This window comes from Coptis chinensis, chromosome 2, assembly GCF_015680905.1.
Source record: "Coptis chinensis isolate HL-2020 chromosome 2, ASM1568090v1, whole genome shotgun sequence".
NCBI lineage: Eukaryota > Viridiplantae > Streptophyta > Magnoliopsida > Ranunculales > Ranunculaceae > Coptis > Coptis chinensis.
This window is the reverse complement of record NC_141457.1, coordinates 100703153-100718287: the sequence shown is the minus strand read 5'-3', so window position 1 is coordinate 100718287 and position 15135 is coordinate 100703153. Positions and strand designations below refer to the sequence as shown.

Genomic DNA, 15135 nt, shown 5'->3' with positions numbered 1-15135 from the left:
TCATCCCACTAAACAAACATCCTTTCTCTATTCCTAATAGCAAGTCCAATGAACGCTATATGAGCTGTTAAAAGTCATATAACACCCCAAAAACCAAATAACCATTCCAATGGGACTACTAGAAGGGTCTTAAATTTGGCTAGTGTGATATAACCAATACTTAGTAAAAATCTACAAATTTTATGTGGCAGTACTATAGCAGTCCCATATAGAACTCTTCCCATTGGACTTGTTCTAAAAGGAAAGTGTTAGGACCAAGTCCAAATGTCCAATGAGGAGTTGCTAAAAAGGTGTCACATAAGTTTTTGAGTTTTTTGTAGTACGTCACTATATATTAATACGTTTTTGAGTTTAGTCACACAAAGTTTAAAATTTTGATTTTAGTCACACAATGTCAACAAGTCTATCTCAATTTGTTAGTCAACGTATTTGACTAGGTTTGACCGTACGTCAAAATTCAACTTATTCAAAGAAGTCTAACATTAAAACATACTCACAAAAATTTTTAGACCGTTAGATGAAAAGTTTAAAAATAAATACAAATGAACACTAATTTTTACATGGTTAGACATATCCAAATATTATGATTTTTTGTGAGAATAATCTTCATGATAGGGAAATCATCTCCACAAAAAACTAGGCCTTAATTAATTTATATGTCGAAAATGTGGCTATAATGTGCACATAATGAATGTGCCTCTATCCCTCCCCATGACACACACATATATATATATATATATATATATATATATATATATATATATATATATATATATACCGTATATATATATCACAGGTCAAACGGTCAAACTTAGTCAAATACGTTGACAAACAGATTGAGACAGACTTGTTGATGGAGTGTGACTAAAATCAAAATTTTAAACTTTGTGTGACTAAACTCAAAAGCACACTAATATAGTGTGACGTACTATAAAAATACCCTTTTACCCTAAGTTTTTTAGCTCTTTTAACATGGCAAGTTAAATTTGCCTCATTGAAAACTTAAAACTATTCTAGTGGGGTTTTAAATTTGACATGCTAAATTGATATGGAGGGCACAATTTCTACCATCCCTCTAGTTTGCAAAGTTAATTGGAAATCTATGTCACAAACAACATAAATTCTAGGGTGAACTAGTGTTACCACCCTCCATAGATCCAATTAGGATTCCCCCCCACTTTTTTTAGTAGTTGCTATAATAACTGAAAATGACATAAATGCCCCACCTAATTAAAATTGAATATTTTCTTTTTGAAAACAATGAGGTCACAAATTTATCGAAATATATCACACCAGCCAAATTTAAGAGTCTTCTAGCAATCCCATTGGACTTGCTTTTAGCGTGTTACACAACTATTCATATTATATTACTTAATAATAATTTTAGATTATCCTTCCTTTTCCCTAAAAGAGGTAATCAAGTCTTCGCTAGGAAAAATACTTTTGCCATAAGCAACTTCATACTTAAGTAGTTGTATTAACTCACCTTGGATCTAATTGATGGATATGTGCACCTTGTACGTTTCTAAATTGCTTTATATTATTATGAAAAAAAATGGCCACATAACGCAAAGAGTGGAATCAAGATTTTTATTTTGGGTGACAACATGATGAGTACATACATGGTAATTGGTAAAGAGTTTGAAAAATGAACATAGAAGTTACAAGTTATACCCCATCATTTGCACCTTGTAGAGCACTAGAGCATTCGCTAAGAAGAAGAAACGACTCAATCGAAGTATGTCCAATTAGATACAATATAATTGACATTTTAGCTAGATCAGGTTTCACTAGTGCAATTTTTAAACTGGATACACAAGAGTTTCTAGTTCAATTAGGTGTGTATCCCTCTTTTCATGGGAGATGTTGCAAGTTCGAATTCTACTAAGTATTGGTTGTGATTTTTTTATTTTTTATTTGTAATTATGTGATAGGTTTTTAGGCCAGGTGAGCTTTCGGGCTAAAGATAGAGTGTTGTTACGATTGGTGGACCGATGAGCGAAAACAAGTCTTTATGGACAAAGTGGAGGCAGTTTGGTCTATTCAAAATGGCGCATTGGTGAGAGTTTCCGGACTAGCTAGGTTCGTACTAGGGTCCTTCAATGTAATCGGTGTGGTCTACATTAACTCTATATATTTGAAAGAAAAAAAGTTTAAACTCTATATATTTGAAAGAAAAAAACTTTTAAACTTTTATATATTTCTTAATTAATTCTCTTAGAGCCACGGGGACCAGGAAGAATATGAAAGTTGTTGGCTAGTTTAATCCAAGACAAAAGTAGCCGAGCATTCCATACTAAATTAGTTGACGTTAAGAAGAAGATATAAAAATCATGACGAATAAAGCCAAAAGGAGAGGGGGGCAATTAATCAATTATTATTATTAGTTGGCCTCCACCCAACAAACTTAGAATAAGAGGAAGGGACCGTATCAGTCAACTTATTAATCACCACTTCAGAACCCCCAAAAGAAGGTCTAAAGAAACCAAGCACTCAAATGAAAAAGCAAAGGTGCTATTGCCATTGTATGATGGATCGCACACTCATAACAAGAAATACCTAATCTGCAATACAGCCAACCAGTGTTTAATAGTTAGAAATTTGTTACAGTGACTACTGAATGAAAATTTCTTAGTAGCAAACTTGCTTCACTAACGCAACACTTCGAAGAAATGGCCCACAGCCCCACACACTGATTCATAATGTGCTACTTGTACAGTTTCTATAAAACGATATATGCATCCAACTACATGGCATTTCCATTAATATACTTTAGAATATGTATATCAATATATCATATCAATCAGTATCATAGTGCGCACGAACAGGTTGCTGGAGATGCCATGGGTCCGTTAATTAACATAACCTGGACGAGACTTTAGAAAGAGTTGTGTTAAATACCTGGATGAGACCTTTAGAAAGCTAAGAGGAGATTTTTTAATTAGTAAGATAACATAGGAGTTCTATTTTATTTTATATTTTTTGGCATACAACATGTAAATTAGGAATTCTAAGAATTCTAAGTTCCCAACAGTAAACGCACCAAACACAAACCTATCAACCCACAAACACAAGAAGGAGTTAGATTTTTTACAGCGACTATTGAATGAAAAAATTCTTACTAGCAAACTCTAGAGCCAAACGCAACACTTCGAAAAATGGCCCACAGATAGCCAAAACCATCGAAAATCTTGACTTCTTTTTATCTCTATAAAATATAAAATGAAAAAAGATGCATCCAACTACATAGCAAGCTCCCATTAATTTTTTTCCAGAGGAAACAAAGTTGTTCAATATAAACACTATCAAATTTTAATTTAGTAAAAATATATATATGATATCAATATCACAATTACCAAACCTGAATCAAGGTTTGATTTTTAACATGAATGGACGAACTTTATGAATCTGTTGTGTTAAACTAACTGGATGAGAATCCTTTGGAAAGATGAAGAGGAAATTTTTTTATTTTGATATAAGGTAACATAAGATTTCTATTTTAAATAAATTTTTTGGTTATACAACATGGGTTTAGTTATGATGGACAGGTGGTTGGCTCTACAGTCCACTTGCAGGCCTTGGACAAACGCTGGGATCAAAAAACAAACCACAAGAAGCATAAATAAAAGATTAGAACCCGGCCTGGATAAAGTTGATTAGTTTCAGCAGTGTGCAATGCACTTATTGCAGTTCAAGACACATTGTCCGGGGAAGTGAGCAGATATGAGACGATTTGGACGCCCTCTCTTGCACCTCTTGGGGCATACCAGCTTCTTTTTGTAGCAGTTATTCCGAGTCATGCAAACTTTGAAATTCCTTCCCTTGTGAGATATCTTTTCTTTGTCATGTTCTTTAGCACCAGCATGTGTAACTCCATCTATGTTGGTGTTGGTGGTCATGGTGGGGCTGTAGCGCCGGACTATCTTACCCATTAAAACAGTTGGAATCCAAGTACCACCTCTAGTCTTGGCAAAAAATCCACTCATCCCCTTTCGCAGACTTGCCGAAATACCTTTCCTGGGATTAGCTGCTGCCACAGAGACAGAACTAGCCTCACCAGTGACTATATTTACTAGCAATAGCATAGCTAAGAAACAACAGTGAATCTGGATCTTCATCATATTTTCAATTAAAATTATTTTGTTCTTTAGTTTCTTTATATTTCTTTTGCGCATGTAAATGTTTTATTAATGGTTAAATAGTCAGGGAAACTAATTTGTTTAGTGTGGTGGTTATGGATGAGCTTGCTCGGTGTAAGTTTTTACTAGTGAAATCCATGTGATACAACTAAATCTTAGAAACAAGACACGCATGAAGTAATCAACAAAAATGCATGGAACTTGGATTGATTCACAACTCTTGAAGCAAAATTATTATTGGTTTACTTGCTAGCTAGCTAGTTGTTTTACCCACTAAACAACTAGCTGGCACCTGCTGCTTTTCCAATTCACTGGGTAATAGAGATGAATCAAACAGTTAGAATTTTTTAAGACGGCAACTAAAAAATGTTAAGTACATACATATTTTCAAAATCTTAATAATTTTAGAAAATAAAAGAAAATGAAAAAACAAAAAAAATGTATACAATAGACATAGCATGGGCACATTCTAAGTTACACGCTCATTGAGCGTGCACCTATGACTAGTGTTTATATTCTTATCTCCAATGGTTAAGCGTATGGTTATGGTTTATATGATTATATCTAATGAATAGGATTCAGATACATAATGGCATAGTGCCTTTGGTTGGTCAGATTTGAGAAATAAGCGTGTGATTAGCGTTTAATCTAATTAAAATGTCATTATAGAAAATGAGAGGATACCAAAGGGTTGAAGTCCTTTTCCACATTTAAAAAGCATCTCGTTTCCTGGGTCCCCATCTAAAGTAGTTCTTTTCTAGTGCGACCTCATTTTCTTTTCCAACTAACCCCTCTTTTGTCATAGTAACAATTTAGACTGTGATATGAAACGCGCCTTCTTTACCCCCCGCGCCACGAATGTATGAGGTATCAAGCTGAATGCTTTTGACATTGACATGAAATGTAAGGTACTACGATTTAAGAAGGGATTCTGAAATTGCAATGGGGAAAACGCGGTGGCCCAATGATTTTATGGACCATGTGGTCCACGGACAAGGCAAGAGCTGCTCCTCATTTACATCAACAATGTGTAACTTGTAAGCGGCAGTGAAACAAGTGGTCCGTTTACAAACCTTCGACGTTCTTGTAAAATCATCCATACGGGCAGAAAACAAATTGTGTAATACCGTAATGGCGGTAATGTGATGTTTAGTTTTCCACCCTCAAGGGAAGCTAGTGGCCTCCCACACTAACTCAGTTAGAATGACAATCAGTAATACTTCAATGCTGCACTGAAATACACACCCCCATGGCCTGGCGTGGAAATAGAAAGAGTTGGAATCCTAGCCCGTTGCCCCAAGATGGGAAATGTCAGTAAAACTTAGCTACCAAAACTATACATTATACGCGTCTCATTTAATTTCAGTGTCCATTTTTTCAGAAGTGGCCAGATGGGTCTGACCAATAATTGATATAGAAACTCGAGCTCCCGCTTCATTTTGGCCATCAAACCTACTGCCAAATAAACCTTGGTGTCAAGTGTCAATTCTCACCACCCAAGCGTTACTGTCTCTCTCTCATGGCAGATAACTAGCCGACACTTTCTTCTCCTCTATTTTCTCAATGTCTGTGACCGTTTGCTCACCACCTTAACTGACTTCACATTTGTAGTGTATGACGTTCCTTCCTCTCTTTTCTTTTTGACTTTTTATTCTTTGTCTCTCTTACTATCTCACTTCTCTTTAATGAGCTGTGCATAAAGTATTCACTCTCAACTTTCTCCACATATTTCTCTTCTCTGTTTCCTCAACCTCTCTGTTATTCACTTCTTCCTCAACTCATGAACTAATAAGAAACAAGGTCAGAGTTGTTATTGTGTTTTAGTTTGTTAACCTTAAAGTAAGAACTATGAGATATACATGATTTTTATTTATTTTATATATGATTCAAAAAAGAAATATATATATGTATATAACCTGTTTCTTGACATGAAGAAACAGATAACTGCATGTGTTTATTCTAGACTCAACTTATAAGATACTAGTGCCACTCATGTTTTTCGTCTTAGAGGTATGTAGTGCAACTTAATCTTTCAGTTTAAGGTTGAATATGGGCATCACTAGCTGCCTGCCACTAGCTGAGAACACCCATATTGAGACATTCAAGTGATGTTTTTTGTTGAAATTAGTTTCTTGGTTAGTTTCATTAGTTGGGAGTTTAGTCTTTGTTTTCGAATTTCTATATACAGTTTTCTTCAGAAAAAGAAAATCACAAGATTGATATCAGTGGTTTGTTTTTTTCCAGCCTTGAAACCAGACTGTTACCACCACCGATCAACCCCTCTCCTCTACTTGGTTGGGTTTTCTGATTTCCAGTTTTGCCACCTCTACTCTTCTTTGTCGATTGGCTCGGTTACCGCCAAAACTCCCTCCCTTCACCTCCCTTCCCTCCCTGTCATCAACGTTTTATTATTATTTTATTTCCTGGCATTGTAAGGTCAAGTGGCTCACAAATCACAATTAAAGGGTTAATTGTAATATTGTATAATTGAATGTATTATATGATCCTATCCATACACCAGCGCAACAACCATGCTGGCTTATATATATTATATATAATGTAACTTAACATTTCCATAATTGTAGTTATTTTTCTCACTCAATTTCTATGTTTTTATGCAGTAGAAGAGGGTAATCATGGACCACAAGGCATGGCTTTGGCGGAAAAAATCTTCAGAGAAGACAATTGTTGCTAGTGACAAAGTGAATGTTCCATCGATGGTCCATGGAGATGAGGTAACTGATTCGCCTCCAATGCTTGTTTTGGATCTGTCTTTCATTCTAGGGTTGGATTTTCTCATAGTATAACTGGTCAAACAAGAGGAGCATTTTTCTTTTACTCAAAGAAACACTATCATTTGCATCAGTATATTGTTTTCACTATACTTAATATAGATGAGTTGACTGTTCAATGTTGTTTCCATGAAGTGATGTTCAAACTATTGCATGATCTTAGATTGTAGCTTCCTTTGTAATATTGTGTTAGAACTCTTTTTGTTAAAGGTTAGGCAATCAAAAGGTGCACTACATCAATAGAAGAGTGCAGTTTTTTGGCACAAAGGAACAGACACATATAGGAAAGAAATTAAATATTAAATAGCCGAAGGCCTTACTGATTAGAGCAAATATGTATATAGCTTCGCATTATATCCCAAATGCTGGATGTTATCAAAATTAAGTACTATCCAGTCATCTGCATCTTCTGAGTAAGACTAATATTGGTTTAACTAAATACAGACTCATGGGGCTGATAGAGCAGTCGAATTGCAAAAGTCCGTAGATAGTCTAAATGAAAAGCTATCATATGTACTCTCAGAGTGCAAAGCCAAAGATGATCTGGCAACTCAACACGCAAAAGCGGAAAAAGAAGCTCTTGCAGGTCAGTTTCTTTACTGGATTATATGGTTTCCTGTGCTAATGTTTGAAATATAATTTTGGGTTAACTAGTATTACCCCCCCACTAGATGAGCCAATTAGGATTTCCCCCCACTAGATGGGAAATTAGGGTCTCCTCCCTAAATACACACAAAAAAGAAGTCAAAGTGGGTTGACCGAAATTTTTTTGTGTGTATTTAGGGGGGAGACCCTAATTTCAAATCCTAATTGGCTCATCTAGTAGGGGGTAACACTAGTTCACCCTATAATTTTTAGAAAAGTGGGAACTTTTTTCTCAAATAAGCTGATTCCATTGCTTTGATATGTTATTCAGGTTGGGAGAAAACAAAAGCAGAAGCAGTGTCTCTGAGGCAAGATTTAGACAAAGCTTTGCAGCAGAGAGTGATTGCGGAAGAACAGATATCTCATTTGGATGCTGCTCTAAAGGAATGTATGCAGCAGTTACGCTTTGTTCGTGAGGAGCAGGAGCAAAGAATTCATGATGCTGTCATGAAGACTTCAAGAGAACAAGAAAAAGTACAAAAGGTTTTAGAGCAGAAGTTGACAGAAACAAATAGACGCTTTTCTAAGTTGGAGGCTGAGAATACGCATCAGAGTACGACCATTCAAATAAAGGAAAAACTGATTGAAGATATGAGGGGACGCAATTCTCAGGCAGATGCTGATCTCAGTGCACTAAAGACCAGACTGGATTCAATGCAGAAAGACAATGCCTCAATGAATTATGAGCTTCGCATGCTGGAGAAGGAGCTTGAGATTCGAAATGAAGAGAGAGAATTCAATCGCCGTTCAGCTGATGCTTCGCATAAACAACATCTTGAAAGCGTGAAGAAGATTGCAAAGTTAGAAACAGAATGTCAGAGATTACGGGTCCTTGTTCGGAAACGATTGCCAGGACCAGCTGCTTTAGCAAGAATGAAGAACGAAGTTGATATGCTGGGAAATCAAGCTGGGACGAGGACCAGGTTGACTCCCCCAATGGGAGGTTCAATGGTGAAGGACTCACCACAAGAGAATTCTCCTGGAAGCCCCAATAAGAAGGTCAACTATCTAATTGAGCGCTTATGTGATATAGAAGAAGAGAACAAGACCCTCAAAGAAGAAGTGTCCAAGAAAACAAATGAACTCGAATCTTCAAGAATCATGTGTACACACACAGCTTCCAAGTTGTCAGAGGTTGAGGCTCAACTTGCAGAATTGTCAAAAGGCAATACAACTACTAGGGAGCTGCCAAAAAAGATTTCAGCGTCACGCAGATTCTCCTCTACTTCAGAATCAGATTTCAATGCCAGCGAAGATGCCAAATCATGGGCGTCTTCTTTTCTTCCTGAATTGGAGAATGCCCGCAACGAAAGACCAAGGGGACCGCCATTATACAAAAATGCTGGAGGTTCAGATATGAGTTTGATGGACGACTTCGTCGAGATGGAAAAATTAGCAATAGTTTGCATGGATACATCTCTTGGTGATTCCAATGTTTCTTCAGAAGAAGCAAATGGTAAGGAACTAGTTCCAGTCAGTGACAATTATTCTGGGCTCACTTACAAAAACCAAAAACTACAACCAAAAGATACATCTGTTGGGAAATATCCTGATTGGCTTCAGAAAATTTTGAGAATGGTCTTGGAGCAGAATCGTGTGACACTGAGAAGTCCTGATGACATCATTAAGGATATTAAAGTTGCTTTGGCAGATATGAATTGCATGAGCCCTGGTGAGGTTGATGATGAAAAAGAGAAATTAAGCCTTTCTAGCCCATCCAAGCCTCCTCATATCAGTGGTTACATCTCCTGGAGACCTCCAAATTCCTCTCCCACAGAGAATTCATCTGATCCAGTGTCTGGTACAAGAGTTTTCTCGAAGGAAATAAGCACCGAACAGCTCCGATCAGGTCTTAATGATTCTATTTGCAAAATGATTGAGCTCATAGAAGGAATTAACCAACAATCTTTGAAAGACTTCAGTGGCGAACAAATACTGTCAGAAGAAAATGAGAATCCTTTACCCAATGGGAACGTGATAACATCTACAGGGTACACATACCGGGTTTTCCAATGGAAAAGCATAGAACTCAGTTGCATTCTACAGAGCTTTGGCCACGCTTGTAATGACTTGTTGAATGGAAAAGCTGGCATTGAAAATTTTGCCAGAGAATTGTCTTTGACTTTTGAATGGATTATGAACCACTGCTTTTCACTTCAAGATGTTTCAAGCATGAGAGATACGATAAAGAAGCATTTTGACTGGGATGAATCACGAAGTGAAAGTGAACATGGCAATGGAATGAACTCATTTTCAGAAACAGGGAATCCACAGAGAACCAATGAACAGTCATCATGTTTGGCCTCATTTGTTGCGTTGAATGCGAAAAACCCCATGTCTCAAATGGAGGAGATGCTGTCTAGTCTGAATGAAGAAAATAGGAGATTAAAAGAAGAGCTAAACAAAGTGGGAGTCGGAAAGAAAGATTTGGAAGTAAGTCTTCAATCAGCAACTGATAGAATCGGCGCCTTGATGATTGAACTTCAAAAGGCAGAAAAAGGACCTGCATATTTACAGACAGAAGTAGAAACTCTGAAAGCATCAAAGCAGATGCTTGAGGATCAAATTGAAAGTTACAAGTTGCTCAATGAAGATCTAAGTGTACAGCTTACAGTAGTCAGAGTCGAATTAAATGAGGTTCGTAAGAAATTCTCATCTCTGGAAGTGGAGCTGGAGGAGAAAAGCAACTCTTGTTTCAAATTAGAGACAACATGCCTTGAACAGCAGCTCCAGTTAGAAAGGTATAGAATCAGTTATCTCAATTTTATATTCATGAAAAATATCAAAAGTTTTACCGATATATTGATGTAGTAGCTTAGTTCGCTGGATAATGTTATGCAGTGAGACAAAGAATGAACAGAAGCATGACAGTGAACAAATGGAAAGGCAACTCCAGAATGTAAGATTTTCATGTTATTTAGTCAATAACAATAGATGCTATCAACTGAACTTACTGTTCTTATAATATATTGTAGAGAATGAAATACATAGAAAAGGTCAAGGTAATAATTTTATAATGTTGATCTGATATTCCTAAGGTTTTCGTGTATCTCAACACTAACCTATGTCATAACAGAAAGTGGTTGACATAAGTTTATCCTCAATGAAGATTTAGAAGTACAATGCATTAACAGATGAATACTGAAAGAAGTTCAGAAGGAGCTAAACATTATTTTAAAATAATGCATGATAGTTTATGAAAATAAGGAACCAGAGACAATTGTTGTATGAAATCCTTTCTAGATTTGTTTTGGCTCAATAATTTAGAAGAAGCTAAATAAATTTGTTCTCTCCGTGCTAGACTCAAAAGGCTGAAAGATTGTCTCAGACTACTTTTCTTTTGGCTTACTGAGTAAATCCACCGCTACTGCTTCCAAATTCAGAATACTGAATTTGCAGTCACTGGTGGTTATTATTCAGATTGTGAATTAACTTTCTGGGAGGACTGAATTTCAAAGATTTCAACATCTCCTGATTTAGGTATTGTAAATTGCAATTCTTGCTTAAATTTTTATAATGATTGACCTTGCAGGGCTGGGAGATCTCAGCAGCTTCAGAAAAGCTGGCAGAGTGTCAAGAAACCATTTTAAACCTAGGTAAACAGTTGAAGGCATTGGCTTCACCACGAGAGCCAGTTCTCCTGGACAAGGTTGTCCCAGTTACCCCCTCCACCATCATATCCAATAAAACCCATCGTTCTTCCCTACTTGATCAAATCCTAGCTGAGAAAGACATTGATCCTAATGATCTTGAGTCCCCGAAGATGAAAGAAATTATATGCACCATGGATACTCAGAGAACTTGCAGTAATCCTTCAGACAATCTGTATGCTTGTCAGGCTCCTAATAAACCCACTAAGTCTCTCAATCATTTTACTGGCTCAAACAAAGCAATGTACAAGAGTGATACTGCTGCAGGGATTTTAGCTATAGTACCTGTTCAAAAACGTGGAGGGGGTATCAGTCTACTAAGGAAGCTGCTTTCCAGAAGGAAGAGAGAGAGTAGCAAGAAGATGTCCCACCGATAGAATGCATGACAACATACACACATGTAATCAGAGGGGGTGGAAATTACAGTTGGTTTTGATAGCTTTGATGTGCGGTTGTTCCATTATAGAGAAACTAATAGAGGTCGCTCTATAAGAAGCAATATACTGGTTGAAGATTTTACTGAATGAGGTGCTTGTATAGTCTTGTTTCATATGGTTGGGTTGTACATCTTTCTTTATCAAGACACTTGTGACTGCGTTAATAAATGATAAATTAGCATATCATTTGGTGGGATTTTTCCCGCTTTAATCCACAATAGGTTGGGGATTGGTTGAACTTTTCTTCTCATGTTTTCCGTTTGGTGACTGCATCTTCGTCCTTTGTCAATAGCCAGACAGTTCTTTTAAATGCAACAAGGCATTTGTATTGGGGGTCTTTCTTTCCCTTGACTTTATACATGTACTGAGTGCCAGTTGGGATATCCAATCTAGGGTTGCATTTTCTTTTACATACTGACATGAATTAGGCTGGCTCAGTTTTGGATTTCTAACTCAGCCTTGAAGTGGCATAATGAATAATTGGGTGTAAAAATGAATGCACCTACTCGAGGGAAAAACTATACCATACATGATGTAGACAATATTTCTTTCAAGGGCTATCTATATGTGACTTCAAAAGGAAGAAAAACTTGCCTAGAATTTATAAGTTTGTCTAATTTAGTAATTTTGAATGCTTTAAACGAAGACCAGGTCAGAATCTAAGCTATCTAGTCCAGACTGCAGACAACCTGAGCAGTTTCAAGTGGCCATACGTACAACTACATGAATGTTCAACTGTGGTTTCATTAAAATCTTGCCAAAAGATACTATGTTCTATTGATTATCTAAAATTAGGGTGCAAACATGCCTCAATTATGAGAGTGAATATCATTTACAACAAAACTTCAATAACAAAATTTGAGGAACTCTATCCATAACGAAGCTCCACATTCTATTTATGGGGGTGGGTGGTGTTGCTCAAAGGTCGGAGGAAAAATGAAAACACAATAAATTAATGTGATATGTTAACTTCATTTTTCTAACTAAATTCCCATCATAATATATATTTCTTTACCAGACATCTTGTTTGGCGTCAATCTCTGTAAAGGACGAATCTGCCAATATCGTAAAGTCCAGCATCCTTGTAACATTCAGCAATTCGCTCTTCAAAGCCATCCCAGTTCCCTTCTAAAGAGGCTAAGTCCAACAAAAATGCAGCTTCATCCAAGGCTACCTGCACATGCATTTCCTTGTCAACTGCCTACTAGAAGCCAGAAAACTGTATGAACCCTCACTTTCCCATGCAGAGTTCAAAAGTTTCCAAAAACAATAAAAAACAATTTGATATGATAATTCAAGAAACCTGGGCAGGTGCCTTTCCCTTCTTGAGATCTTCTTGCCTACCCTCCTCCGACACCTTTTCCTTTATGAACTCAATTTGTTCATCCTCCCATTGTGCAATTTCAGCAACTTGCTGATCAGGGCTACCCAAAAATTATTCTCCGAAAATGCCAAGTCATCATATTGAGGTAACAGAAGTGAGAACAGTTTGAACTGTAGTTCAAAAAATTCCATACCTGGTATGTGCAACCTAATGTCCACCATGGTGATTTCAAAGCGCCTCTTGCAGCATCTTTTGCTTCTGTTATTCGCCCAACTCTACAAGGGAAAAAGAAAATGTACTGTATGTAAATGGGATGAATGCTTCCACTATATTCAAGCACAATGCAGTGAATATCATCCAAATCTATTTTGAAAAGATCTTTACGAACTTCAGCAAAACCTCTGCATTGAACACAAAAGGCCGTCCGAATCCCGGAAAATGCTCCTTCTTTGTATAAAACTCCCCCGTCACTAGCGCTGAAACCTTTCACCAACACATGCAAGTTATCCAGAAATGATAACGTTCAATCTATAACATAACTAGACATGCAAAGAGCCAATCAGCTGATTCAGGACTTCTTATGATACTCACATCATCTCCTCTCTCAAAGTGCTGCTTCACCTTACGTTCTAATATATCTGGGAACAAACCAACCTGGAAAAGTTAACACTAAACTGTAACAAACTGCCTCGTAGATTCATTGTGCAACAGAACTTCAATTTTTTTCTTTCTTTTACCTTCTTCAAAAGATAGACATCAAGATTTGCAATCCGAGATTCAGCAAAGTCACCTCTAATATAAAGTTCTTTGCCAGCCTCAGAAGAAATATTGTATAGCTGACCGTTACTCCCGTCACTGTTGTTGGCATCTTCTTCAACTAGAATCCTATGAATGTACTGATCTACCTACAGTTAGGGTATCAGAGGACACAGATCACAATCACTGCAATAAACTAAATTCTAAAAACATTTCAAAAGATCATCAGTGTAATTTATCCACCTATCTATGCAGGGGGGGAAATGTCCCTTAACATGACAACTTACATTCTTGGCCAAAAGCCATACGCCATGCTTACGGACTTCCACAACTGGCATCTCCATCCTATGTGTACAGAAAAAAACACGATGGTGAACGACTCAAAATGAAATTCAGCCACAAGAAAATAAAACTGAGTTCCGTACCCAGGAGGAGCAGTTGGCCATCGCAGCAATGCAGTTACAGCACCTGAGTACTAAGAAGATAAGTGTAAGGGCATTGGGGAAGATGAACTCTAAGAGCTGATAAAATAAATGGCAAGTATTTCATTTTGAACCTGACTGGTTTTCTGATAAAGGAACGGCAAGTGGGATCAACCCTTTCCTAGCGCCAGGAGAGACAATGGTTTCACCTATAAAATTCCTCTATTCAACTGAAACTATGTGGGTGACGGGTGTAATTTAATTGTATGCATGCATAACATACTAAAATATTTACCTCTTGTTTGAAGAATTTTTAACAAGCATTGCAAATGTTGAGGAGGTTGAGTTGCAGCAATGTCTTTGATAAATGATACATGGCCTGCATTTCATTTCAGAAACATTATTAATTCTTGCTACAATTAGAGTGCATGTGAAATTCAAGTGAGTTCATAGTGTTACCAAAAGATAATGAAGAGCATCTGATGATATTATGAGTTTTGGCTCGGCGGAGTAGTAATTTCGGTAGCACTGTGGCGCATGGACTCGTAACTCCTCCGCCAATTTTCATTTTTCTCAACTCTTTAGTCACCCCACGTTGGTTTTGAAGCCGTTTTGCTGTTATCTTTTTTTGAGTACAGAAAAGCTCTTGAACACAAATAAATATGGTAGTTTAATTGGCCACTCATCAAATTTGTCATATTACAAATTTGCCATCAAAACCCACAACCAATTCAACTTCGGGTCGTTTGAGTGTATGGTCTCGCCATGTCGTTTGAGTATACACTCAAACAATACCACCATGTCGTTCTAGTGTACATGCACGCGGTCTGAGCTTGTCGTTTGAGAATTGGCTCTCTGAAATCTCCATGGAACGGTCTGAGCGTACGGTACCACCATATCGTTTGAGTGTACACTCAAATGGCTTGGCCATATCATTTGAGACTATGGCTGTCAATGGGTTTCGATAACC

The 15135-nt window shown here is 37.1% G+C and overlaps 2 protein-coding genes across 6 annotated transcripts; one reads left to right on the top strand and one right to left on the bottom strand.

The window, feature by feature from the left end:
• Positions 1 to 5587: 5587 nt before the first annotated feature.
• On the top strand, positions 5588 to 11891 carry LOC147519646 (filament-like protein (DUF869)). Of its 4 annotated transcripts, none has more exons than XM_086591214.1 (6): positions 5588 to 5751; positions 6761 to 6874; positions 7376 to 7517; positions 7848 to 10317; positions 10418 to 10475; positions 11109 to 11891. In XM_086591214.1, the coding sequence occupies exons 2-6, from the start codon at positions 6776 to 6778 to the stop codon at positions 11601 to 11603; spliced, it is 3264 nt and encodes a 1087-aa protein (XP_086447340.1). In that variant the 5' UTR covers positions 5588 to 5751; positions 6761 to 6775; the 3' UTR covers positions 11604 to 11891. The 4 variants fall into 4 exon arrangements, with proteins under 4 accessions (XP_086447340.1, XP_086447341.1, XP_086447339.1 ...); XM_086591215.1 differs by lacking the exon at positions 5588 to 5751 and adding an exon at positions 5765 to 5939 and having other exon boundaries at positions 6764 to 6874; XM_086591213.1 differs by lacking the exon at positions 5588 to 5751 and adding an exon at positions 5765 to 5939.
• A 526-nt stretch (positions 11892 to 12417) lies between these two features.
• LOC147519645 (protein IN CHLOROPLAST ATPASE BIOGENESIS, chloroplastic-like) lies at positions 12418 to 14808 on the bottom strand. Of its 2 annotated transcripts, none has more exons than XR_015212308.1 (11): positions 14625 to 14808; positions 14461 to 14544; positions 14300 to 14374; positions 14169 to 14211; positions 14031 to 14088; positions 13725 to 13892; positions 13579 to 13641; positions 13376 to 13470; positions 13181 to 13262; positions 12967 to 13087; positions 12418 to 12837 (listed from the first exon to the last, which is right to left on the bottom strand). XR_015212308.1 is itself a non-coding variant. In XM_086591217.1 (11 exons), exons 1-11 carry the CDS (start codon positions 14731 to 14733, stop codon positions 12697 to 12699), a joined length of 1029 nt encoding a protein of 342 aa, XP_086447343.1. In that variant the 5' UTR covers positions 14734 to 14806; the 3' UTR covers positions 12418 to 12696. The 2 variants fall into 2 exon arrangements, 1 of the variants encoding a protein (XP_086447343.1); XM_086591217.1 differs by having other exon boundaries at positions 12967 to 13077; positions 14625 to 14806.
• Positions 14809 to 15135: the final 327 nt, after the last annotated feature.